The 27,394-nt window shown below is 40.3% G+C and overlaps 1 protein-coding gene across 2 annotated transcripts in view; it reads right to left on the bottom strand.

The window, feature by feature from the left end:
- SAMD12 (sterile alpha motif domain containing 12) overlaps window positions 1-27,394 on the bottom strand; it is a 503,731-nt gene that overhangs the window by 275,586 nt on the left and 200,751 nt on the right. For both annotated transcript variants that reach the window (XM_062188075.1, XM_062188076.1), the window contains one exon: window positions 21,897-22,026. In XM_062188075.1, coding sequence (XP_062044059.1) covers window positions 21,897-22,026 — 130 coding nt within the window. The remainder of the gene's footprint in view (window positions 1-21,896; window positions 22,027-27,394) is intronic.

Here is a 27,394-nt window from a genome sequence, read left to right as displayed (position 1 = left end):
CATTAATGAGTATCAAATGACACTCAAGAGAGGGAATCAGATTTTCTCAGCCTGGCCCTCCAAGTCTTCTGTAAAGCAGCTCTCAACCTACCCCTCTGATATATCTCCACCCACTTCACTTTCCTCCGCAGGATCTGAATGTCTTCAGGGTTTGGGTAGGTAAGAGTGTAAAGATGCAGGGTCTGAGAAAATAGGAGAAGGTGACCGCACAACTCAAATATGAGGCTTTCCCTTTTAAATTCTCCAAGAGCCAAACATAATGCATACACACAACTTGACATTTTAGGAGCTTCACCCTTATCTTTGGGAACTTTATTTTCAAAATTGTTATGCAGGATAAACTCAGCCTTCTTTAAGCAGACTTCTCAATCGACCAGACTCACAGAGCTAAGCTCCTTCTCACTTTTTTTTTTCCAATACTCACCCCCATGTTTATTTGCTACACCACGCACTAGCACTTGTAATATGCTATGTTTCATTGTGTAGAGGTCAAAACATCAGCTTTGGATTCAGACAATCCTGGGTTAGAATCTTTACTTTGTCACCTTTGGGTTTGTATGAGCTAAGAAAAGCTACCTAAGTTCTCTGACCTGCATATTCCTAATGTACAAAATGGGAAGTATACCTACTTTATCGGGTTATTGTGAATATAAAATTAAAAAATATGCAAAATATTTATATAAGTCCCTCACATGTAAACACACAGTAAATATTTTTGGAAGTCTATATGTTTTTCTAATATGATGATGATTTAAAGAAGGGCAATAATCACATCTTATGAATTTTTAATACTTTGAATTACTAGAGAAATGTCTTGGGAGTGTTTGATGCTCCATATATGATGGGTTGGATTTGTAATAATCATTATTAGTCAAAATGCACTGGGCAAGGCAAAATTCTGATGGTCTGGGGAAACTGAATCTGACTGGTAGGTCTTAGGGTTTTAGATCACTGAGATACTTTTAATTGAAACAAACACTACACACATAGGTACATTTATAAAATTCTTTACCACTTGCAAGTGCTCCACATCACACAAATCTTTATATGGAGTTCATACAATTTCAGATCAATAATAACAATGCTAATATCAACTATGTAAGGTACACATTATAATTCTATTTTTTGAGAAAGGGCAACTGGGGCTCAGAGGGGCTAAATGGACTTGGCCAAGGTCATGCAGCATGAGCAGTAAGTGGGACAGAAGCTATCCCAGGTCTCCATAGTTCGCTCCTTCTCTAGTTTTCCATAATTCTAAATGGTATAAATTTTTTCAAGAGCATTTTAAATATTTAACAGTAACATTAGTCTAAAGTTAATATAGGAATTGAAAAATATCTATAATGAGACTCTCAAAATAGGGGGCATAAGAGTTCAAGCAAAATGTCCTACAAAATGCTGGCAAGACCTCTTGAAGAAAGTTACATTTCATCAAAATAGTGCCACAGGATCTTAAATGTAATCATCCCCACGTGGGTGGGCTTTAGCTTGCTCCATCAATAACATATGGCATCAATCTCATCACTGAAAATGATGCTATCTGAAGGAAGAGTCATTGGTCCATTAGCTCTATACCTCTAAAATGTCTAATTTCCGGGCTGGCACCATGGCTTAACAGGCTAATCCTCCGCCTTGTGGCACCGGCACACCAGGTTCTAGTCCCGGTTGGGGCGCCGGATTCTATCCCGGTTGCCCCTCTTCCAGGCCAGCTCTCTACTATGGCCCGGGAAGGCAGTGGAGGATGGCCCAAGTGCTTGGGCCCTGCACTCGCATGGGAGACCAGGAGAAGCACCTGGCTCCTGGCTTCGGATCAGTGCGGTGCGCCGGCCGCAGCAGCCATTGGAAGGTGAACCAACGGCAAAAAGGAAGACCTTTCTCTCTGTCTCTCTCTCTCACTATCCACTCTGCCTGTTAAAAAAAAAAAAAAAAAAAAAAAAAAAAAAAAAAAAAAAAAAAAAAGGTCTAATTTCCAATCTCCCAATGAGGTGCAGCTACAGGGGCTCTTCCCATGCTGCCCAGAACTTCATAAGGATGTAAACTCCCACAAGAAAGGAGTACATGGCATGTTAATTGTCAAACAAGAAATAGGAGTAAAACCAGGGGAGAAAGTCTCCAATACCACACTCTGACTCTAATACCTTCCAAAAACCGTCAAAATGAAAGCAAAACAGACTGACAGAGTAATTAACACAGCCATCAGTAGAGAAGGAATCAAATGGAAACAGGGTCTAAAAAGCAAATAGGGACTTATCAAAACATGTGTAATTGACTTAATTTCTCTGATATGGCATATAGAATACAAGAAGAGGATGTAGCTCTTCAATCATTTTAGTGTCAGGTGACATTCTCATAGGGGACCAGAAAGGTGGAATAAAGATAGGAAAAATGAGGAAAGACTGGATCTTTTTGAAGGTGAGGAGACAGATAAAATCTATCACCATAAAAACCTTTATGTTGCTCCTTGAATTTCGTTAGCAGCATACTGGATTTGCATGAGAATGTCTAGCCTTTTCTCCTATAGCCATGTGATCTAGCTCTGAACATTTTCTAGTAATCCAGAAGTTGTGTGTCCTTGTACAAACAGTGAAGCTCTGGGCCTCTGTTCATTCTTCTTAAAACTGGAGGTTTCCTTCCAGTCTGACATTGCAGAATCAAGGATGCTCTGCTTTTCCAGCTCTCTGCAAGGGGATAAACATCACCTATCTCTACTGACACTGTTTAGTGCTCGCTAAAAGTTTATCAATTAGCTAAATATAGACCAATAGTGACGATGAAAGGTCCTTTGTCTCCTATAAGGGCCAGGCACTACTGTATTTTCGAGGTTTTAGCTCCATAATTGCTACAAAAGCCAGTATGTTAGGTCCTGCTGATGGTAACTGGTCTGAGCCTCTGCTTTCTGAGTGGCCACCTGATCTCTGAGCCTCACTTCCTCACCTGTATCAATTGGCAAGATTGCTGAGAGCACTATTTTTTTTTTTTTTGTTTGTTTGTTTACTTGAAAGGCAGTTACAGAAAGGGAGAGGGGCCAGCGCTGTGGCTCAATAGGCTAATCCTCTGCCTGCGGCGCCGGCACCCCAGGTTCTAGTCCCAGTTGGGGCACCGGATTCTGTCCTGGTTGCTCCTCTTCCAGTCCAGCTCTCTGCTGTGGCCCAGGAGTGCAGTGGAGGATAGCCCAGGTCCTTGGGCCCTGCACCCGCATGGGAGACCAGGAGAGGCACCTGGCTCCTGGCTTCGGATCAGCATGGTGTGGCCATTGGGGGGTGAACCAACAGAAAAGGGAAGACCTCCTTTCTCTGTTTCTCTCTCTCACTGTCCACTCTGCATGTCAAAAAAAAAAAAATAAATAAATAAATAAAGGGAGGAAGAGGGAGAGGTTCCATCTGGTTTTTCATTCCCCAAATGGTCACAACAGCTGATGTTAGGCCAAGCCAAAGCCAGGACCCAGGAAATCCATGTGGGTCTCCCACATGGGTGGCAAGGCTCAAGCACTTGGGCCATCTTCTGCTATCTTCTCTAGTGCACTAGCAGAGAGCTGGATCGGAAGCTGAGCAGCTGATACTGAAACTAGTGCTTCAATATGGGATGCCGGTGTCATCAGTGGTGGCTAAACTTGCTGTGCCATAACGCTGGCCCTTTGAAAGCTACTAATTCTGGACATTCAGTACTTTCAGGCTCAGTTCTGGGAACTTGACAGGCATCTACTCCCAACAAATACAGTTCCCAGAAGAGCCTCCTGCACAAAGAAAGCCTCCAAGAACCAATAGGCATTATCGAAGATGCCAGAGGTTTCTTAAAGCAAGACTGCTTGACACTAGACTATGCCTTCTATTCCAATTCTTAGATCTATGTAACAAATAGTTCATTTGCTAACAACTTCCACTCTTCTGTAAATATTATCACTAATATTAAGCAAATTCTGCATAGAATATCCATAAATGTCCTCTTAGAGCAGTTATTGCCTTATGCTGGCCTACAAAGTACTGCTGTTCTGTAATGAAAATGGAAGAAACAATGATAATGTGTTTTTCAGAGAGCAGAATTTACTCAATTTTTAAATGACTCTTTGTACTAAAATTTTTTTGGTTTATAAAATGGTGGTGATAGTAGTTTTTACTTTAAAAAATATTATGGGTAAAATACAAACGAGGCAATCATATGTGATTTGTAAAAAACATTTTCTGCAATTTAAATAATCTGTAAAATCCAAAAGTCTTGAATGCACTGATATAGTCTCAATCAGGCAGAATCTCAAGAAGACAAAAGAGTTGGTCTTTGATCAGCAGGTATCTTCCATGGTAAAACTGTGCCTCTCCATAAAGATGCCTTGATATCTTCAAATTAAAATGCGTAAGGAAACTTTTCAAATTCAATCCTTGTATTTATAACTATCTGCATTATAGTCAGTTGGATATAAAACCATATTCAGTCATCTATCTGCACTCTTGCCTAAATGATCCTATAGCCAGTGTGGAAAGCTGTAGGATTACATTTTTCCTTTTCCTTTTTTTTTTTTAGAAATTTCATCATCTAAGAAATTTTAAGGGTACACAAGTTTTTACAAATTTAATTTACCAAGACATTATTTGCAAACAATAGATTTCACAAGCACAAAAGGGTAAGTGGATGACTTTTGATAAAGACATAAGAAGTTTTCAACCCCAGAGAGTTCCTTTGCTCCTCTGTCCAGTCTCCTTTCCACCCCCATCTCCAGGTGATCACTGATCCCACTGTTATCACTACATACTAATCTATTCTGTTTTGGAATTGCATATGACTAGAATCCCACAGTCTGTGCTCTTTCGTGTTTAGTTTGTCTTAGTACAATGTGAGATTTGTTCACGGTGCATGCATCAGTAGTTGGCCCCTATTATTGCTGAGTAGTCATTCTGGTGTGTACATATGACAATTTGTTTCTTTCCTCTTGATGAACACAAGGATTGTTTAGAGTTTCTGGCTATTCTAAGTAAGGCTCCTTTGAGTATTAGTGGACTAGAATTTTTGTGAACATGTTTCCATTTCTCTTGGGAATCCTCTCAGAGTAGAACTGCTGGTTGACTTCATACATATGTGATTAACTTTATAAGAAATCTAAACTAGATGAATCAGGTGGCATCCTTTTATACTCACAACACTATTGAAGAGATTCATTTGCACCATATCCACAACAACACTTAGTGTTGCTGGGTATTTGAATTTAAGCCATTCTACCTGTCATAAAGTGGCATCTTGTTGTGAATTTATTTGCATTTTCCTGATGCCTTAATATTTTTGAATACATTTTCATGTGCTCATTGATTATCTTTCTTCTTCTTTATGAAGTATGACTTCAAATATTTTGCCAATATTGGGTTATACGTCTTCTTGAATTTTAAATGTTCTTTATGTGTTCTGTATACAAGTCCTTTTAAATATGTGTGTGTGTGTGTGTGTGTGTGAGTGCTAGAATTACTTTTAATCTATGGGTTTGCTTTTCCGTTCCCTTGATGGATTCTTTGAAGAGCAGAAAGTTTTAACTTTGATAAAGACCAATTAATCAATTTTATTTTCTTAAGTGTATGCTTCTGGGGACCTAATAAACATGTGCTTATTCTCAAAGCTTTGAAAATTTTCCCATATGTTAATTACAAAATTTGTGTTTTACATTTAAGGTCTATGATTTCAAGCTAAATTTTGTATATAATGGGATGCAGAAGTTCATTTATCCAGTTGTCCCAGGATACCAAATGTTGAAAACACTACCTTTTCTCATTGAATTGGGAGATTTTTCTCTCTTTCTCTGTCTACCTTTAAAATAACTAAAAAATAAAGCATTTTACTTTTATTTATTGCTTCTTCTGATGTCTTCCTTTCATTATGTCAGTCCAGATTTCTGTCATAAAACTTTTCTTACTTGAATATTTCTTGCAGAGGAGTTTGCTGGCACTGAATTCAGTTTTTATTCATTTGGAAAAATCTTTACCATATTGGAGGATAATTTGCTTCAATATAGAGGGGGCAATTTCTTTTCCAATTAACCCTTTAAATTTTTCACTCTATTCTTTTCTTGCTTGAGAGGCTTCTGATGAGGAGTGTCCTAACATTCATATCTACCCCTCCTTACTCTCTGCCAACAGGTGCAGTAGCTTGTTTTGAAAATCTGATTTCTTTCAAGATTTTACCTTTGTCTTTTCATCATATTCAAACATGACATGCCTATGCATGTTTGTTTTGGTATTTTACACTGACTGGTGTTCTTCAAACTTCTTGGATTTGTGGTGTGATGTCTATCATTGATTTTAGAAAGTTCTAAGCCATCACTTGAACCATTTCTTCTGTATTCTCTTCCTATCTGGTATTCCATTAACTCATATGTCACATCTTTTAATATTACTCCACAGTTAGTTAATGTTTACTGTATTGTTCTCACTCATTTTTCTCTTTGAATTTTGGTTTGGTTAGTTTTTATTGATCTTCAAGTTCATTGACTCAAGTGGTAAGTTTATTGGTTAGTCCATTAAAGACACTATTTCTGTTATGGTGCTTTTTATTTTTAGCATTTGCTTCTGATCCTTTATAAAAGTTTCCATTTCTGGGGCTGGCGCTGTGGCATAACGGGTTAACGCTCTGGCCTGAAGCGCTGGCATCTCATATGGGCACTGGTTCTAGTCCTGCTGCTCCTCTTCCCATCCAGCTCTGTGCTGTGGCCTGGGAAAGCAGAAGAAGATGGTCCAGACCCTTGGGCCCCTGCACCTGCATGGGAGACCCGAAAGAAGCTCCTGGCTCCTAGCTTCAGATCGGCGCAGCTCTGGCCGTTGCGGCCAATTGGGGAATGAACCATTGGATGGAAGACCTCTCTCTCTCTCTGCCTCTCCTCTCTCTGTGTAACTCTGACTTTCAAATAAATAAATAAATCTTAAAAAAAAGTTTCCATTTCTCTGCTTATAGTACTCAACTGGGCCCGCAAATGGCTTTCTGCCTTTTGAGCTTGAACATTTTAATCATAGCTATTTCCAATTTTCTGTCTGATAAATTCATTACCAAATATCATATTTGAATTTATTTCTGATAATTGCTTTGTCTCTTCATTTGTAATTTTTCTTACCACTTGGCAGGCCTTTCAGTTTTGTGAAAGGTGTGAATACTGTATTTTGTAATGAAAACTGAAGTAAATAGGCTTATAGAGTAGGGATTTATGATACCCCAAGTAGTAGCTGGGCTCCACTTACTACTTGTTATAGTCTCAGGCTGCAAAGGATTTTTCCTGTTCTTGGCTTTGGAGTTGCCTTTTTTACTGTTCCTCAGAGGCTGTATCCTTAAACTCTAGATACATTCCATTACTATTATTAGTGGAGGCTTATTAGTGTGATAGTAGATTATGGGTGTGAGTGTTTAATTTTCTAATTAAGTCCTAGTGTTTTAGTGGATTTACGTAACTGGAATATAGCTTTCTGTAGTGTTTCTGTCCATCCTATAGCAGTTGGCCTGCTGCCCCTTACTTTATTCCTGGGCACTTCATTCCCAGATTGCTTGCTCAAAGTCCTCTCCTCTCTTGACTGAGGCATGCATGCTTTTTCCCCCTACAGCTAGATTTGTGTTTTCTCAAGGAATTTTGTTAGGAGATATTTTTTCTATATCATACCATTATCATCATTTGGTTCTAGTATCAGGATTATTCTGATCTCATAAAATACATCTGGAAGTGTTCTCCGTTTCTTCTATTTCCCAAGAATATTAGTGTAAGTTTAGTACTAATTCATTCTTGACTGTCTGAATTCACTGGAAAAGACTTCTGGAGCTTCCTTTGTGGGAGGCTGTGAGGGAAAATTTAATTGAGCATCTTGTCACCATTTAGATTTTTCTAGCCTTCTTGAATAAGTTGTAAGTTATATTTTTAAGGAATATGTTTATTCATATAGGCTTTTAAATATGTTGGCATAATCTTGTTCATATTTTATTATATTTTAAGATACATAGAAAATTTAGTGATAACATTTTCTGATATTGTCTCTTTCTTGTTCAATCTACATAGGTTAGAGAGCGAATGCTGTTGATCTTGTCAAAGAACTACTTTGTAAATTTTGTCTATTGTTTATGTTTTCTATTTGATTTCAATTATTAAATTTATTATTTCTTTGCATCTATTTTGGGATGAGCATGCAATTCCTTTTCTAACTTCTATGGTAATAATTTAATTTATTGAAATTAAAATTTTCTTCTTTTCAAATACAATACAGGCATTTAATGGTAAATTTTTTTTCTATATTCTGTTATAGTTGCACTACAAAAATGTTTCAACTGTTTCTACTATCATTAGTTCAAAATATTTCCTATCTCTCTTATAATTTTTTCTTCCCCATGTAGTTTCTTGGATGTATGTTAAGTTCCTAAACATTTAGAAATTTTCTTGAAATCTTGTTCATGATTTCTAACGTGAAATCTCTAACACGTGACCTGAGAATGCATCCTATAGAATTTCAGCTTTCTGAAATTTACTGAAACCGATTTATGAACTAGGATATAGCATATCAGACTGCATAATTCTCATAAACTTGAAAAGAATGTTTATTTCAAAGTTGTTGGGTGTCGTGTGTGCCTGGCATAAATAAAACTTAAAATAAATGATTTAATTATGATTTCATGAGGAAAAGAGTTGGTCAAGGGACTCAAAAGAACTGTTAAGAGAGGAAGGAGGCTGGGGCCGGCGCTGTGGCGCAGCGGGTTAAAGCCCTGGCCTGAAGTGCCAGCATATCGTATGGATGCCAGTTCTAGTCCTGGCTGCTCCTCTTCCTATCCAGCTGTCTGCTATGGCCTGAGAAAGCTGTAGAAGATGGCCCAAGTGGTTGGGCCCCTTAACTCACATGGGAGACCCGGAAGAGGCTCCTGTCTCCTGGCTTCAGATAGGCTCAGCTCTGGCCATTGCACCTATCTGGGGAGTGAACCAGCAGATGGAAGACTTCTCTCTCTGTCTCTACCTCTTTCTGTAACTCTGTCTTTCAAATAAATAAAATAAAACTTAAAAAAAAATAGAGAGGAAGGAGGAGGCCAGTGTAGCTAGTGAAGATTGATGTAACAGAGAAAATGTTTTCAGAGGACATTGGAAAAGGAGATATCTTGGTAAAGCAGAGGCAAAAAGGTTATCTGTAGAGTGAAACAAAGCATGTCTTCTAATATAAGAGAAAGAAGAAGCATATATATGGGGTAGAAGAAAACAAACTTTTAGGGAAACCTTGTCAGGTAGCCTTAACTCCTCAATACAGCATAAAGAAGCACCATTAGAGGGGCTGGCACTGTGGCTCAGCAGGTTAATGCCCTGACCTGAAGCACTGGCATCCTGTGTGGGCACTGGTTCTAGTCCTGGCTGCTCCTCTTCCCATCCAGCTCTCTGCTATGGCCTGGGAGCAGTGGAAGATGGTCCAGGCCCTTGGGTCCCTGCACCTGCGTGGGAGACCTGGAGGACGCTCCTGGCTCCTGGCTTTGGATCGGCGCAGCTCCAGCCATTGCGGCCATCTGGGGAGTGAACCTTTGGATGGAAGACCACTCTCTCTCTGTCTCTCCTCTCTCTGTGTAACTCCTTTGAATAAATAAATAAATCTTTAAAAAAAAAAGACACCATTAGAGATGAAGATGGAACTGGGGAGGAAGTATTTTGGGATAAGCAACCAACAGCCCAATGGGATGAAAGAAAGGATCGGGAGATGGCCCCATGGCTCTACTGAGGCCTGGTAATTATAATCTGTCACAGGTGCTCATCAAAAACTTTCTTCAGAAAGGATATTTTTCTGAACCCAGGGTTATGTTTCAGTTTAATCTAGCCATAAACTTTTTAATAATGGAACTTTACTACTGGCAACTTCATGAGAAAGTCTTACCACCAGACCTATCCTAAGAATTATAGGATCATTCCTAACCCAAATGAGAAGAAGTGGTATCTAAATTCAAGGAAAATTAGGATTATGCAGGTAAGTAGCTGAGTTTCATACTGGCAGACAAACTATGTCATTTGAGAACCTTTTCAAAGCTATTCAGCAGTCCAACTTAGAATAAGAGGGAGTAAGGGAAGCTAAACACCATAACCACATACTGACATACTACTTTCACAAAATTCCAAAATTGAACAGAAAAACAGGGTATTACCTAAAACTATGAAATGCTCATTCCTAGAGGTGTTGAAGCAAGGCATGCCTGGTTGTCTAGCAAGGATATTGGGAACGATATGTAGGGAGACAGTTGGTTGCATTGCAAGGGATATACCAGTTTCCTGCTCTTCCTACTCACTTGTGGGTGGACATTCCTGACTAATGCTCTTAGCCTTTCTCCTGACCTCCATGTAGTGCTTGTGCAGACCAGTCTCATGTTCTGTCCTCTCTTGGGGCCCACGTGCCTGCTGCTGTCTGCTGTCTGCCATACAGTAGAAAGGACAGTGCCCAAATGTGCCCATGACTGGGGAAACCTACTTTAGAGAAAAAACATTCTTAACAAACCAATGTCTAAAGACCTAAATGACATTCTCCAAAAAGACTGATCAGGAATGAATTATGTATTTAGCTAACCACTGTGTTTATTTCATATTGAAATGGGTATTTTTTACTGACCCCATAAAGTCCTGAATTACATCTAAAGTCTTTCCAACATTCAGAAATCTATTATCCTGAATCATCAAAGAAATCAACACCAGTACTCTTGATTTAAGAATGTTGAGGAATATTTTTTAAAAGTTAGTAAGCAATGCCATCTCACTAGTCCAAGTGATCAACTTCAGTTCACAGTTGATCACACTCATAGGTCTAAGAGTCAAAGGGATCACACAAACAAGACTAGTTTCTGCTAATACTAATGGATAGAATAAAAAAGGGAGAGAACGATCCAACATGGAAAGCAGGATACACAGCAGACTCATAGAATGGCACATGTCCTAAATAGCTCTCTGGCCTCAGAATCAGCCCTTAAGGCATTCGGATTTGGCTGAAGACCCCATGAGAGTATTTTAGGCATGGAAAGCCAAGACACTCTGGCAAAAAAAATAAAAAAAAAAGAAGACCTAAATGAAAGATCTCTGCGAGTGAGATCCCAGTGGAAAGAATGGGGCCATCAAAGAAGGAGGTACCTTTCTCTGAAGGGAGAAGAGAACTTCCACTTTGACTATGACCCTGTTGGGATAAGATCGAAGTCGGCGAACCCTAAAGGCTTCCATAGCCTTGGCAACTCATGACTAGAGCCTAGGGAGATTCCTGACACCATAAACAAGAGTGTCAAATTGTTAAGTCAACAACAGGAGTCACTGTGTACTTACGTCTCATGTGGGACCTGTCCTTAATGTGTTGTCCAATGTGATGTAATGCTATAACTAGTACTGAAACAGTATTTTTACACTCTGTGTTTCTGTGTGGGTGCAAACTGATGAAATCTTTACTTAGTATATACTGAATTGATCTTCTGTATATAAAGATAATTGAAAATGAAAAAAAAAACTTGGTGTTAAATTGGAAATTGCATAGAAAATTAATCAATTCTTAAAAAAATATCATGTAGGATCTCTGTCCTTAATATGCTGTACATTGTGATTTAATGCTATAACTAGCACTCCAACAGTATTTTTCACTTTGTGTTGCTATGTGGGGGCAAACTGTTGAAATCTTTACCTAATATATACTAAACTGATCTTCTGTATATAAAGAGAATTGAAAATGAATCTGATGTGAATGGAAGGGGAGAGGGAGCGGGAAAGGGGAGGGTTGCAGGTGGGAGGGAAGTTATGGGGGGGGGGAACCATTGTAATCCATAAGCTGTACTTTGGAAATTTATATTCATTAAATAAAAGTTTAAAAAAAAAGTTAGTAAGCTGGAAGCACATATTTGGTGAAGCAGTTGAAATACCACATGGGATATTTGCATCCTATATTAGAATGCTTGGGTTCCAGACCAACTTCACTTCGGATTCCAGCTTCCTGATAATGTGTACCCTGGTTGGTAACAGGTGATGGCTCAAGTAGTTGAGATCCTGCCACCCACGTGGGAGACCTACATTGATTGGCTCACAGCGTTGGTCTGGCCCAATCCTAGATATTGTAGTCAATTAAGGAATAAATCAGCAGATGGGATATCTCTCTCTGTCTCCATCTCTTTGCTTCACAAATAAAGAAAACATAGAGTTAAAAAGTTAATAAGTTAACAAGTTAGAGATCTTTCTAATCAAATATTTCCATCAAAAGGGGTTAAATAGAGAATAAATATTACTGGGATATTAACTTATGAGAAATAACTCACATCCTAATGATATCAGTACCTTTGCTATATAGATAGAAAATGATGCTCAAGGTTCAACAAAAAATGTAGAGCAGTTCACACACAAGAGAAATGTGACAAAATACAAAAATACAGAAAAGTAGAATACAATATCTAGTGGGGGAAGCAATAAAGATGAGAAAACGTGCAGATGAGGCGCTGTGGCAGTTAAATCTGTCCACATTTTATTTGATTATGCTGGATTCTACTAAGCAGTATTCTCATAGGTATACCACATAAAGTAATTATTTCACATTTTTTTGACACTTGTTAACTACACACCCTATTGGTCTCTCTTCTATCCATAAGAAAAGACTCCAAAGACAATAGCAGAAGAAAAATAAAAGAGTGGAACAGCTCAGGAAAATCAGCACTAAAGAGGGCAATGTTAGTAAATGCACAGAGCCATGTTGCAAAGTTTCAAAAAGATTAAGTGGTTGCCCCTATATGCAATGGTATAAGCAGAACTGCCAAATTCTGGGCAGCTCCAACTCAGCAGAAAAGCGAAAAAGGAAAAACAAAGTAGTGGGTGAAGCACAGAAAATGACAAGAGGCATGAACCTACTTTGCAGGAGATCATTTAGAAGGAGGACAAATCAATACAGACCATTTGTAGGTGGCACTCACATGCTAACTACATTTCTATTGGTATCCAAAGGATACCGGTTGTTGTTGCGTGAAGTAGATCCAAGGAAACCCTTTACACATTCAAAGTGGCTTTTAAAAGATATTTTATATTCTGGGGAGCTCTGAGTGCTTCACCCATGAAAATAAGTCTTTCAAGTTGGCAGGGGAAAGAGCCCTTCACAGATGGAGGATTCGAAGCCAGAGGAGTTGAGGCGACTTAGTAACCACCATCCGGAGAACACCAGGCACAGCCGGGGGCTGAAATCTCCTCAGACCTGAAAAGATTCTTAACTGTGCATAAAAGAGAATCCGAAAGTTGCCTGTGAGCTTACACCTGGTCCTAGCGGAGCTTCCTCATCAGCATTCCAGGCCAGGCCTCAGAAAGCTCAGGAAAGAATCTTACAAGCACAGGAAAATAGACAAATTTCTTTCCTTCAAGCCTAATCTGATTTTTAAAATCTATATATCCTAATGCCTCTCCAGTGTTCTAAATGTCTTCTTCCTTTTTAACAGTGCTTCTGCAGGGAGTTAACATGAATAGCTTTCCTTCATTAAATACATCAGCCACCAAATAGCAGGTGCCTTCTGGACACAATGAAATGATCAGAAGTTTTACTAGGAAATCTGAACAAGGCTTTGAATATTGCTGGGTTAAAACACATCTGATGCTTTCTCAGGCTGTGGAGCAATGGTGTGGGAGAATTTAAATATTTAATGTCCTTCAAACAAAGGCATAAGAGAAGTGTTAATACAGCGGCACTGTGAAAACATGAAAACAAAAAATTTTCAAAACTACTGACATTAAAGGGTAAATTTTAAAAAAGGTTACAATCATGACTCTCATACAAATACAAAAATGAACACATGCTTAAGATTTTAATTTGACTTATTAATGAGGAAAGTGATGAGATATTAGAACCATCTCAAAGGAGACTGCAAACAGCAGTTACAATTAAAGGTCAGCAAGCCTGAAATGAATGTGTAATGCAGGCAAAATTCACCTTTTCCCCAGCGACATCAATTGCAACCCTGTGGGACAGAGTTTCCAGGTTAGTAGAAAATAATTTTGTTACATAGTGTCCCCCAGGCTCCCAATCCATGAGGGATGTTCTAAGACCCCTAGAACCTAGTGGTTGGAATACTAGCATTCCACATCGGAGAGCCAGGGTTCGATTCCTGACTCCTGCTGCTGATTCTAGCTTTCCGCCACTGCCAATGCAGATCGTGGGAGGCAGTGGTGATGGTTCAAGTAATTAGGTTCCTGCCACTGACACCAAGGCCTGGATTTCGTTCCTGGCTCCTGGCTCAGGCCCTGGCTAGCTTCAGACCTGGCCATTTTGGGTGTTTGGGAAGTGAACCAGTATTTGGAGGGGTGTGCTTTCCCATCACACCCTCCTGTCCCATCTGTCTTTAAAAAAAATCCTCCCAATGAATACTTGGCATGAAATAAAGTACCAAACCCTACATATACTACTTTTTTCCCCCTGTACACACGTGCCTCTGACCAAGTTACTTTATAAATTTGATTCAGTCAGTAAAAGATTAGCAATATCATAAAACACAACATTTATAACAATATAGTGTAAAAGTGGTGAGTGGGGTCTTTCTCTGTTATTTTCCATTTAATATGTTCACACAAGTTTTCCAAAACTTGGTATGCAATAGATGCTCCATCAATACTTGCTAAGTGGATGAAAGCATAGGATGTGTCAGCATTCAGCTAGGTCCTTCATCTACATCCTCCCATTTAGACTTGCCAACGAGGCTTTATGATCAATATTATTTTCATTTTACTGATAAGAGATTGTCTTAGTGACGTTATGCAACTATGATGTGTCAACCGTGGGGACCGGGGTGTTGGAGGTCAGTCAAGAGGATTTGCAGCAGATGGATGATCAGACAGTCTACATCTTGTATTTCTACAGTAAATACCCTGCAGTTTTATTCACCATCACTGGGCCACCTACCTCTAAGTCAAGGGATGGCTATATGTTACACTGATGCAGCGTGCTTCCTCAGTAAGCACACTATTGGAGATCCTTACCTTAAGAAAAATACCTGAACAGCAGCCCTCCTGAGAATCCCAGTTTACAGGCAACATCTGAAACATCTTTCTCGTAGCCTTTCAGATTACCACTGGATATTTATTGTTTTATTTCTTTTTAGGTGTTCCTTTCCCAATTTTCAGGATAATCAGACATCGCAAATTGAATTCAAAACTGTCTTGTGTTGTTTCGTTTTCAAAGAAATCAGGATAGCACTTAGGGATCAGCAGTGGCTCACATTCATTGAATGCTTATGGTGACCCTGAAGGACCTTTGCAGCCACACCAGCAGGTGGTATCCAGCATCATCACCTTTTCGTAGGCAAAGCAAGCTCAAGTGCAGCAAGCAAACATTGCCAACTCACACAATTAACACTGCCGCTCTAGGCTTCCACCTGACACTTGTAATGACTCCCCTTGCTTTCTCCTTAAGTTGCTCTACTGTCTGCACAGCCCGCTGTGCTTTGCTCTGGCATTCTGTTTTATTTATAAAGTGTTTTGCCCCATTTATCACCACCTTCCTGGATACTATGTTTCCTATGGCTTCCAGCATCACAGGGCTGGTAACCACAGACAGACTGGCTTAAGTCCTGGGAACTATTATGTAGCTATTTGGCACTTCTGGTCATTGGAGCACTTCTGGTCATGTAAAGCACTCACTTTAAAGAGAGGCAGGGGATAGAGAAAAGGGGGAGACAGTCATCTTCTGAGGGCTCAAATAGGTGAAAGCCAAAAAGATGTGTACCAAGTGTTCATCTGAAGTCATTCTCTCTGTTCCCTAAATCCCCGAATAATTCCTTCCTTTCTTTTCTTGCCAGAAAATATGCTGCCCTTAGAATGAAGAAACAAAAGTATGCTTTTTCTGACACTTTCAGATGAGGCTTGCGCAATGCTGTCAGGTAGAAGGTGTCAATACATGGTTGGCTTAGTGGTTTACCTGTGTAATTTCATTTCATCTCAACAGTGATTCTCTGAGACAGGCGCTATTATAACCCTCGCTTTGGAGATGAGGACATGAGGTTAAACAACTCAGATTCCGTGCTTGCAATTTCCCAGTACTGGAGGTGTTTTGCAGAGATGAACTGGGCCATCAGAGGCAGTGTGAATAACCGCTTGAAACACATCCTTCATTGCCACAGCCCTGCTAGAAAACCTTAGGAACAGGCACCATCACTCCAAGAGCACTGGGCACAAGTCTCATTCCAAGAGGTGCACTGCCCATCCTCTGCAGACTGGTGTGAATGCTTTGCCTTCCTCAAAGGGCCCCCATGTTTCTCAGCCCCATTAAAAGATAACTCTACTTTCCAGTACAATCATGAGAAATGCTTTGCCATTGCTATCACATGGACATTTAAAAAATTTTTTTTTAAATTTTTATTTTTTGACAGGCAGAGTGGACAGTGAAAGAGAGAGAGAGAGAGAGAGAGAGAGAGAGAGAGAAAGGTCTTCCTTTTTCCATTGGTTTATCCCCCAATGGCCGCTGGGGCCGGCACGCTGTGGCTGGTGCACTGCCGAAGCCAGGAGCCAGGTGCTTCTCCTGGTCTCCCACGCAGGTGCAGGGTCCAAGCATTTGGGCCATCCTCCTCTGCACTCCCGGGCCACAGCAGAGAGCTGGACTGGAAGAGGAGAAACCGGGACAGAATCCGGCGCTCCTACTGGGACTTGAACCTGGGGTACTGGCGCCGCAGGTGGAGGATTACCCTATTGAACCACGGTGCCGGCCCACAAGGGCATTAAGTTAAGCTGCCTTTATGTGATGTAGACTACCCTACACAGATGAATGGTGACTGATTACTTTTAGGGGTGGAACAATTGACCCTCTTGAGATTTTCCTATCATCTGAAGGGAGAGGCTAAAACAATACAATGTAGACACTTGGAATCTAAGCTAGGTATCACACTGCCTTCAGTATTTCAGGAATTTTATTCTATAGGAACATTAGCTCTAGCTGAGAAATACAGAAGCATTTTTTGGAGAGGCACCAAGATGGTGGAATAGGGAAAGAACTCACTGCTCTAGTCTAGGGGAATATATTTTAAAAAAAAAAAAAACATGGACAGAGTGCAATATCAGGGAAGAGTTAGGGAGAAGATGACAGAGGAAAATCCATGCAAATTAGAGGGACACTGTGGACCTACGTGGAGAGTGTGGACATGTGCAAACAAGGACCCCAGCAGCCAAGAGCCTCAGTACGAGCTTTGGAGAGTGAGGTGAGACCAGCATGCAGCAGCCCAAGCCACTGGTGGTGATAAAGCCGTGGGAAGAGCCTGGTGGGAGTCTGGCTTGGAGTCCTATGGGGGACAGTTTACCCACAACCCAGAGGGAAAAGAAGCAGGAATGTTTGTCTCTCCCTGACCACCTGACACTGGTCTCCTGTAACTAGCCAAGAGTGGCTGGGCATCACTGTGGACATACATAACAGCTGTGCCAGCTCATGTGCACATGCCCAGCAACCAGCTGAGAGGAGATGCCTGAGTCTGGTTGGAAGAATTGACCAGAGGCTGGGTGCTTGTGACTATGGGTGCCTTGTGTGTTAGGACTGTGAAAACACTGTTGTTGAGTGGGAGGGTGCAGGGTGTGGCTGGGTCTTCGGGCAGTCACTATTGGCGGCTGCACACTCTCCGGGCTCCCTGATTCTCTGGTGAGGGTTATTGCTTCAGGATCTGTGCTCACACCGAGGACTGCACAGATGCTTTGTGTGGTTATTGTGGTAGCGTGGATGAATATTGTAGCCACTGGCGTTAGCACTCAGGCATTGGTCTCCTTGGAGGAGAGGAGGTGAGCATGAGATGATATTAACAGAGCTGAACAAACCTCCACTCTGATTAAAAAAAAATATATATAGAGAGATTTACCATGCCCAATTTGGGAGTCACCTTGGACACTCCCCTCACCCTGGAGCACTGAGCAGAGCTCCCTGGCCACACCCAGCACTTGCCTCAGGATATTCACTGAAAAAGCAGACACTCCACTAAGCTACAAAGATAAAAGCCATCACAGGGAAAGAAAGTAAACCAACAAGGGTCTCCACAAATGCCTAAAAATAAATGTAGCAATTCAAGAAACAAGAAAAAGGAAGACAACATGATGCCCATAAAGGAACACAACATTTCAATACTAGAATGTGAACATGAAGAGATGATAGGATTACTTAGAAGTAATCAGAAGCAAATCCACAAACTAAAGAAATCCATATATGACATGAAAGAAAATTTTCCTCATGAAATTGAGATCTTAAAGAGAAAGCAAAATGAAATATTAGAAAGGAAGAATTCAATAGAATAAATAAAAATGCTGTGGATAGCCTTAAAAGACTTGGTGAGGCAGAAGAAAGACTATCAGAGTTAAAAGACAGATCTCTGAAAACTTTATAGTCAGACTAAAAAAAAGAAGAAATTAGAAAACTAAAAAAACAGTGTTGGAGATCTAAGCGCTACTACCAAATGATGCAACATATGGGTCTTAGGAATTCCTGAAGGCATGTAAAGAGAGAATGAATTAGAAGGCCTTTTTAGTGAAATAATTATAGAAAACTTCCCTAAACTGGATAAAGAGACATCTAAGTACATGAAGCACAGAGAACTCCTAATAGGCATGAACAGAAAAGATCTTCACCACGATACAGTGTAGTTAAACTCTCCACAGTAAAACATAAAGAAAAGATTCCAAAATGTGCACAAGAGAAACGCCAGATTACATTCAGAGGATCTCCAATTAGACTCACAGCTGAATTCTCATCAGAAACCCTACAGGCTAGGAAAAAATGGTGAGATATACTCCAAGTCTTAAGGGAAAAAAACTGTCAACCCAGAATGCTGGACCCTGAAAAGCTCTCATTTATGAATGAAGGTGAAATAAAGACCTACCATTACAAACAGAAATTGAAAGAATTTGTCCACTTGTCCAGTCTTACAAAAGATGCTTAAAGAAGTGCTACACACAGCAACACAGAAACATGGTCATCTTTATGAAAGAAGATGAAAGCAGAAAATCTCTCACTAAAAGCACAAAGGAAATCCAAAGTAAACAACAGGAATATTTATGGAAAAATAAGTAAAGGCCAAGTCCTTACTTATCAATAGTCACCTTGAATGTAAATGTCCTCAACTCTCTAGTTAAAAGATACAGACTAGCTGAATGGATTGTTAAACAAAGCCCATCTCTTTGCTGCCTACAAGAAACATATCTCACCAACAAAGATACACAGACTGAAAGTGAAAGGAAAAGATATTCCATGCTAGCAGAAACCAAAAAAAGAAGTGGTGTAGCCATCCTCATATCAGATAAAATAGACTTTAACACAAACACTGTTAAAAGAGACAAAGAATGTAATGCTTAAGGAATCTATTCAACAGGAAGATGTGACTATAATAAATGCATACACACCTAATTATAGGGCACCTGGCTATTTAAATGTTAATGAATCTAAAGGGAGACACACTACACTTCAATGCAATAGTAATGAGGGACTTCAATACCCTACTTTAGCAATGGACAAATCAGCCAGACAGAAAATTAGAAAGGAAACAACAGTTAATTGACACTATAGACCAAATGGACCTAACAGATATCTACATAACTTTTAATCCTACAGTGGCAGAATACATATTTTTCTCAGCAGTTCCTGAAACTTTCTCTAGGATAGATCACAGTCCAGGCCATAAAGCAAGTCCAAAAAAATCAAAATCATACCATGAATCTTCTCTGATCACATTGGAATGAAGCTAGAAATCAACTACTCAAGAACCTCTAGGGCTGGCGCCATGTCTCACTTGGCTAATCCTCTGCCTGTGGCACCGGCACCCCGGGTTCTAGTCCCAGTTGGGGCGCCAGGTACTGGTCTCGGTTGCTCCTCTTCCAGTCCAGCTCTCTGCTGTGGCCTGGGAAGGCAGTGGAGGATGGCCCATGTGCTTGGGTTCCTGCACCCGCATGGGAGACTGGGAGGAAGCACCTGGCTCCTGGCTTTGGATCAGCACACAGTGCCGGCTGTAGCGGCCATTTGGGGAGTGAACTAATGGAAGGAAGACCTTTCTCTCTGTCTCTCACTGTCTATGACTCTCTCTCTAACTCTCCTTGTAAAAAAAAAAAGAAAGAAAAAAAACAAAAAAACTCTAGAACATATACAAACACATGGAAACTGAACAACATGCTCCTGAATGAATAGTGGGTCATAGAAGAAATCAAAAGAGAAATAAAAAACTGTTGAGGGAGAGGTTTTTTTTTTTTCATACTAATTGTTTTTGTTGAACTCTACTTAGTATAGAGTTAATGTTTTGTATATAAAGTTAATTAAAAATAAATCAGTAAAAATTAAGAATGGGAATAGGAGTGGGAGGAGGAAGAGTGAGAGGGGGGGTGGGATGGTGGGTATGGTGGGAAGAATCACTATCTTGTGTTCCTGAAGTTGTATTTATGAAATGCATGAAGTTTTTATATGTCAAATAAAAGGTTTCTAGGAAAAATATTTTTTAAAAAAGAAGCATTTTTATAATTTTAGGAGCATTTCACTCTCTTGTTTATTAGTTCAGCTTGGGCACAATGGGGTGTGTTTAGATATTACATATTTAGACATTGTCAACTTGGCCAACAGGAAGCTATGATATTCTAGCCCAGTCATTTTTAACATTTAGTACTAGAATTCTTTTAAAAGCCAAATGATGTTTTCCATACAATTTGAATATATAAAACAGACATAAAGGGAGCTGCTGCTGGTTGACATACCCACTTACACACAAAGCACACCTGCTATTCCTATGTCAGCAAAGGGCTCCAAGGAATCCACTTTGAAAACCAACAACCAAGTCATGCTTTGGGAAATTGAAGGGATCTGTCCCAGACCACACAGCTACAGAGTAAGATCTGAACTGAACAAAGCAATCTTTTCTACTTAGTGCATCCCATTTCAAAGTAAAAAGGTGTGACTTGAACAACCAGAAGGCTTATGTTTCCTCAAGGTAGGAATCAGATTGGAAAAGGATTGGCATCTAGGGTTCTGCTGGGCTATGCAATGGTAGGTCACTTTCTCATGAGCGAGTATGTCAGCATTCTCTTGGAAAAGAAGGAAGCATCTGCCCTTAAATCAGCACTTCTCAACATGGGGTCCCCACTCCACGTGGCCCCAGCTGTGATACACAGCACAGGAGGGAGGGAGCACTGTCCCATACATATGGGCAGAATCTCAGGATAAGAGGGCAGGTGAGGTCTGGCAGGCTCCGCAGAGGGCAAATTTGCTCCATCTCACCCACCTTGTCCCCTGACTGAGAGAATTGAACCTAACGGCCTTTACATTCATCAGGTTGTCTTAACTTCTGGTTCCCAGTGCTTCTTGACCTCCACATATAATACCCCAAAATCCTTGATTAAAATGGCGTCTTGATGCTATGCTTTAAAGGTAACCATCTTGGAGGGACTCAGGCAATTCAGAAACTTGGAGCATCACTGAGTTCAAAGAAGGGGTCACTGGGGAAGTGGGTGACTAGGGGACAAAAACCATGGGGAAACTGACTTTCTGCCATGGACTCTTATATCACCGAGTAGCTTACCAGTCAGAAAAAATCCATGAAATTTAACTTAATTAAAAAAAAAGAATTTCCCTACTACAAAACCTTCCCTATTTAAAAATTTCTCTTAGTGATCCTACAACCAAGTTAAATTGAAAGGCTTGCTCTTTTTATTTCATTTTTCTCTAGGATTGCTAGGTCTTCATATTCTCTAGGATCATCCAATTTCTCACCCAGAACACATTTTTTTAGTAGACACTCACAATCCATGCATTTCCTATAATAACCACTTAGGTTTGCTTAGTAGCACAGCTCACACGGATCTGGAGTTTATCATCCCTTTTTAACATAAACCCATGCCAGAACACTGAAGCAGGAAGATGCTGTCTCACTGTAAGGGTACTGGAAAGGCCATGGGGATGGGGAAAGAGGGAGTGGAATATCTTGGATATTGCATACTTTACCAGTTATGTCATGCTGCTTGAATGACTCACTGTAGATCTGATACTGATTTGGACAATGTTTCTTCAACCACTTGCAGACATCCTGCTGGGTCCACAGAGCCACTGGTTTTGACAGCTTCACCGTAGCTGACTATAAATAAAGAAGGAAAAGAAGGTCTATTAATACTGACCTCATGTCTGGGAATATACTACTGTGAAAATTCCTCGAGGGTGGTAAAGGCTTCAGCCTAGATTTCCTGAAGACAAATAGCTGGCTCTTGTCCCCCTCCTAACATCTGCAAACCTCAAAATTGAGGAAAATCACAAAGTTAATATCCAGGTGGAGAAGGCCATGAAAATTACCTCAAGTTATAATTTCTACAGGGAGAAATCCCTAGGAATACCTCGGCAGTTGTGTTTGCTAATGAAAATTCTAACATCTAGGGGTTGCCAAGTAATGAGTTAAACTTTAAAGGGGGCCGGCTCCACGGCTCACTAGGCTAATCCTCTACCTGCGGTGCTGGTACTCCAGGTTCTAGTCCTGGTTGGGGTACCAAGTTCTGTCCTGGTTGCTCTTCTTCCAGTCCAGCTCTCTGCTGTGGTCCAGGAAGGCAGTAGAGGATGGCCCAAGTGCTTGGGCCCTGCACCCACATAGAGAGACCAGGAGGAAGCACCTGGCTCCTGGCTTCGGATTGGTGCAGCGTGCCAGCCATAGCAGCCATTTGAGGGGTGAACCAATGGAAGGAAGATCTTTCTCTCTCTCTCACTCTCTCACTGTCTAACTCTGCCTGTCAAAAAAACAAACAAACAAACAAACAAACAAACAAAAAACCCACAAAACTTTAAAGGGGAAAAGAGTTGCCACCAAGTATCTTTCTTTGTATTCCAAGTTGTCCATCTCTTACCCCTGACATCTCAAGGGCTGTGTACAATATTTGTCCCAGCAGATACTAATACTTGTTTTAGGAATGAATGCTATAGGATTAAGATATCTACATACCAAAAATTGGAAGTCTATGTGCACTTGGTGGGGGGGGGGGCTATAAAACCTGGGAATGTTAATTATGCCACTGTGGGAAAGCAAAAAGTCAATTCCACCAGCATGTGGGGAATGGTAGTAAGATAAGGGGGTAGTCAGGCTTTATAGATACACCAACCAGCTAAGAGCTTTTATTGCTCACTGGATCATTCATGGAAATGTTGAGAAGGAAAACAAAGAGATGTGAAGGGCACAGCCTTTGACAAAAGGCAGGATACAAATACATTTATTAGAACATAAGCACCAACACTTTGCCAGACACTCATGTCCCTCACAGATCCCAGGAATCTGACTGAGGCTAGATGAGAGCTTTATTGTCAATAATTTTTACCATTCTGGAGGAGTGTTTGCTAAAAAAGTAGGGCTATAGTATTGAATGGTACAAAGACTGACCCTTAATTATTACTACCCTTTTCACTTGGAATCATGTTCTTTCATTTCTCTTTTAATCTTTCAGATTAAGGCAGGAAGAGAAGCTGAACTTGGAAGAGGTACAAGAGTGGGTATTTTAAATGTTCATGGAAAATGCACATAATGAAAAAACTATGGATTGATTTCAAATTTTTGCACCAAAATAAATTTATCTTTTAATTCACTGTTTCCATGAATTTTTTTAAAGTATAACTATATTTAACATATTTTAAACACCTGCCAACATTTTTTTTGTCAAACAGAAGGCTCATGTCAGTTTCAGACCCTTCAACAGAAATCAGCAAATACATTTAATAACTTTATAGCATCTAATTTAAGTATATAGCATCTACTAACTCTTCTGTTTTACTTCCATTATGTTTATTTTATGGCAAAAGAATATAATTTATTTGATATTTTATTCATTTAATACATTTTAATACTTTATTAAGTAGAATTTTCATTTGGGATTTTTGGAAAGCACATTTCTCAAGTGTTATTTTTTCCTTAGTGCATTTCCATTTGCATGATTTTTTTTAGATCTAATCACTTACAAAATAATCACAAATAATACTTAACATTTTTTACTTTGTAGTATAATTTTTTTCTTTTAAAATGTGATAATTATATTTTTCACAGGTGATTTTTTTTGTGTGAATACATTTATATACACTATGCATGTGTGTGTGTGTCCATATGTATCTGTTTTACATCCAAATACCCACTGATTTTTTTTTTTTTTTTGGCAGGCAGAGTGGACAGTGAGAGAGAGAGACAGAGAGAAAGGTCTTCCTTTGCCATTGGTTCACCCTCCAATGGCTGCCGCGGCCGGTGCTCTGCGGCCGGCACACCATGCTGATCCGAAGCCAGGAGCCAGGTGCTTATTCTGGTCTCCCATGGGGTGCAGGGCCCGAGGACCTGGGCCATCCTCCACTGCCTTCCCGGGCCACAGCAGAGAGCTGGCCTGGAAGAGGGGCAACCGGGACAAAATTTGGTGCCCCGACCGGGACTAGAACCCAGTGTGCCAGCGCTGCAAGGCGGAGGATTAGCCTATTGAGCCGTGGCACCGGCCCACTGATATTTGAGGTTGATGTTTCCTCCCCTTGATTTTTGGCAGGGTATGGGACTGTCCTCAAGAAAGGGTACAGAGGAATGAATGCTATATGCATTCTGATGCTGTGTCATAAAAGAAACAAGTTCTACCTGGTGCACATACTCTACATTCATCCTTGGGACCCAGCTACAGTGGAGTGAGAAAGCCCAGGTCACACAAAGTGACCACATGTCAGGGTTTTGGTCAGTCCCCTCTAACAACCACCACCAACCACTGGACAAAGGAATAAACAAGATTCAGATGACTCCAGCCAACAATCTTCACTAAAGATACCTCAGACACAAAGATGCAGGGACGCTGTCCCCTGAGTCAATTTCTGACCACTAATCCATGAACATTGTAAATAGTTTTCTCCAACAAGATTTGGGAGTAATTACTTTTTTTTAAGATTTTGTTTCCTTTTTTTAAAACTTTTATTTAATAAATTTTGAAAGTACAACTTTTGGATTGTAGTGGCTTTCCCCCCCCATAACCTCCCTCCCTCCCACAACCATCCCATCTCCCACTCCCTCTCCCATCCCATTCTTCATCAAGATTCATTTTCAATTATATTTATATGCAGAAGATCAACTCAGTATATACTAAGTAAAGATTTCATCAGTTTGCGGGGCTAATTACTTTTTGCAACTCTGGTAACTAGAACATTGTTATATATTTCTACAAGGATTACCCTGAATGTTTTTGCTTTCTTGTTGTTTTGTTTTCAAAGATTTATTTATTTGAACAGCAGAGATACAGAGTGAGAGGGAGGGAAGGAAGCAGGGAGAGAGAGGGAGGGAGAGAGAGACGGAATCTTCCATCCACTGATTTACTCCCCAAATAGTTGCAATGGCTGGGGCTGGGCCAGGCTGAAGCCAGGAGCCAGGAACTTCTTCCAGGTCTCCCAGGTAGGTGCAAGGACCCAAGTACTTGGGCCACCTTCTGCTGCTTTCCAAGGAGTTGGATTGGAAGTGGAGCAGTGGATCAGGGAAATGCAAATCAAAGCCACAATGAGGTTTCACCTCACCCTGGTTAGAATGGCTCACATTCAGAAATCTACCAACAACAGATGCTGGAGAGGATGTGGGGAAAAAGGGACACTAACCCACTGTTGGTGGGAATGCAAACTGGTAAAGCCACTATGGAAGTCAGTCTGGAGATTCCTCAGAAACCTGAATATAACCCTCCCATACAACCCAGCCATCCCACTCCTTGGAATTTACCCAAAGGAAATTAAATTGGCAAACAAAAAAAGCCATCTGCACATTAATGTTTATTGCAGCTCAATTCACAATAGCTAAGATCTGGAACCAACCCAAATGCCCATAACAGTAGACTGGATAAAGAAATTATGGGATATGTACTCTATAGAATACTATACAGCAGTCAAAAACAATGAAATCCGGTCATTTGCAACAAGATGGAGGAATCTGGAAAACATTATGCTGAGTGAATTAAGCCAGTCCCAAAGGGACAAATGTCATATGTTCTCCCTGATCAGCGACAACTAATTGAGCACCAAAGGGGAAACCTGCTGAAGTGAAATAGACACTATGAGAAACAGTGACTTGATCAGCTCTTGTCCTGACTGTTGATGTACAATGTAATACTTTATCCCTTTTAGTATTTTTTTTGTTCTAGTACTATTGGTTGAGCTCTGTAATTAACACACAATTATTCTTAGGTGTTTAAATTTTAACTGAAAAGTGATCCCTGTTAAATATAAGAGTGGGAATAAGAGAGGAAGGAAATGTACAGGTCAGCACATGCTCAACCAGACTTGCCCCAAATGATGGAGTTAGAAATATGCCAGGGGATTCCAATACAATTCCATCAAGGTGGCACATACCAATGCCATCGCACTAGTCCAAGTGATCAATTTCAGTTCATAGTTGATCACATTCTTAGGTTTAAGAGTCAAAGGGATCACACAAACAAGACTAGTGTCTGCTAATACTAATGGATAGAATCAAAAAGGGAGAGAATGATCCAACATGGGAAGTGGGATACACAGCAGACTCATAGAATGGCAGATGTCCTAAATAGCACTCTGGCCTCAGAATCAGCCCTTAAGGCATTCGGATCTGGTTGAAGAGCCCATGAGAGTATTTTAGGCATGGAAAGCCAAGACACTCTGGAAAAAAAATGACCTAAATGAAAGATCTCTGCAAGTTAGACCCCAGTGGAAAGAACGGGGCCATCAAAGAAGGAGGTACCTTTCTCTGAAGGGAGGAGAGATATTCCACTTTGACTATGACTCTGTTGGGATAAGAGCACAGTCGGCGAACCCTAAAGGCTTCCATAGCCTTGGCAACTCATGACTAGAGCCTAGGGAGATTTCTGACGCCATAAACAAGAGTGTCAAATTGTTAAGTCAACAACAGGAGTCACTGTGTACTTTTGTCTCATGTGGGATCTGTCCTTAATGTGTTGTCCAATGTGAAGTAATGCTATAACTAGTACTGAAACAGTTTTTTTACACTTTGTGTTTTTGTGTGGGTGCAAACTGATAAAATCTTTACTTAATATATACTAAATTGATCTTCTGTATATAAAGAGAATTGAAAATGAATCTTGATGTGAATGGAATGGGAGAGGGAGCGGGAGATGGGAGGGGTGCAAGTGGGAGGGAAGTTATGGGGGGTGGAAACCATTGTAATCCATAAACTGTACTTTGGAAATTTATATTTACTAAATAAAAGTTCAAAAAAAAAATGCCTGTATGGGATGCTGGCACTGCAGGCAAAGGCTTAACTTTCTATACCACAGCTCTGATCCCAAGTGTCTTGCTTTTGACAGATACTCCATACATGTGAAAAGAGTCAATGAATGAATTAATGACATTTTTCATGGAGTTAATGTTCACAGATTTGCCTTACTATTTGATTGGAAGTCAGTCCTGAGTCTAGTGCTTGCTGCTGCACCCTGCTCTATTGAGTTTGCAGCTCATAAAAAACATATCTGCTTGCCACTCAC

The sequence above is a fragment of the Lepus europaeus genome, chromosome 4 (genome assembly GCF_033115175.1).
Source record: "Lepus europaeus isolate LE1 chromosome 4, mLepTim1.pri, whole genome shotgun sequence".
Taxonomy (NCBI): domain Eukaryota; kingdom Metazoa; phylum Chordata; class Mammalia; order Lagomorpha; family Leporidae; genus Lepus; species Lepus europaeus.
This window is presented reverse-complemented; position numbering and strand designations above follow the sequence as displayed.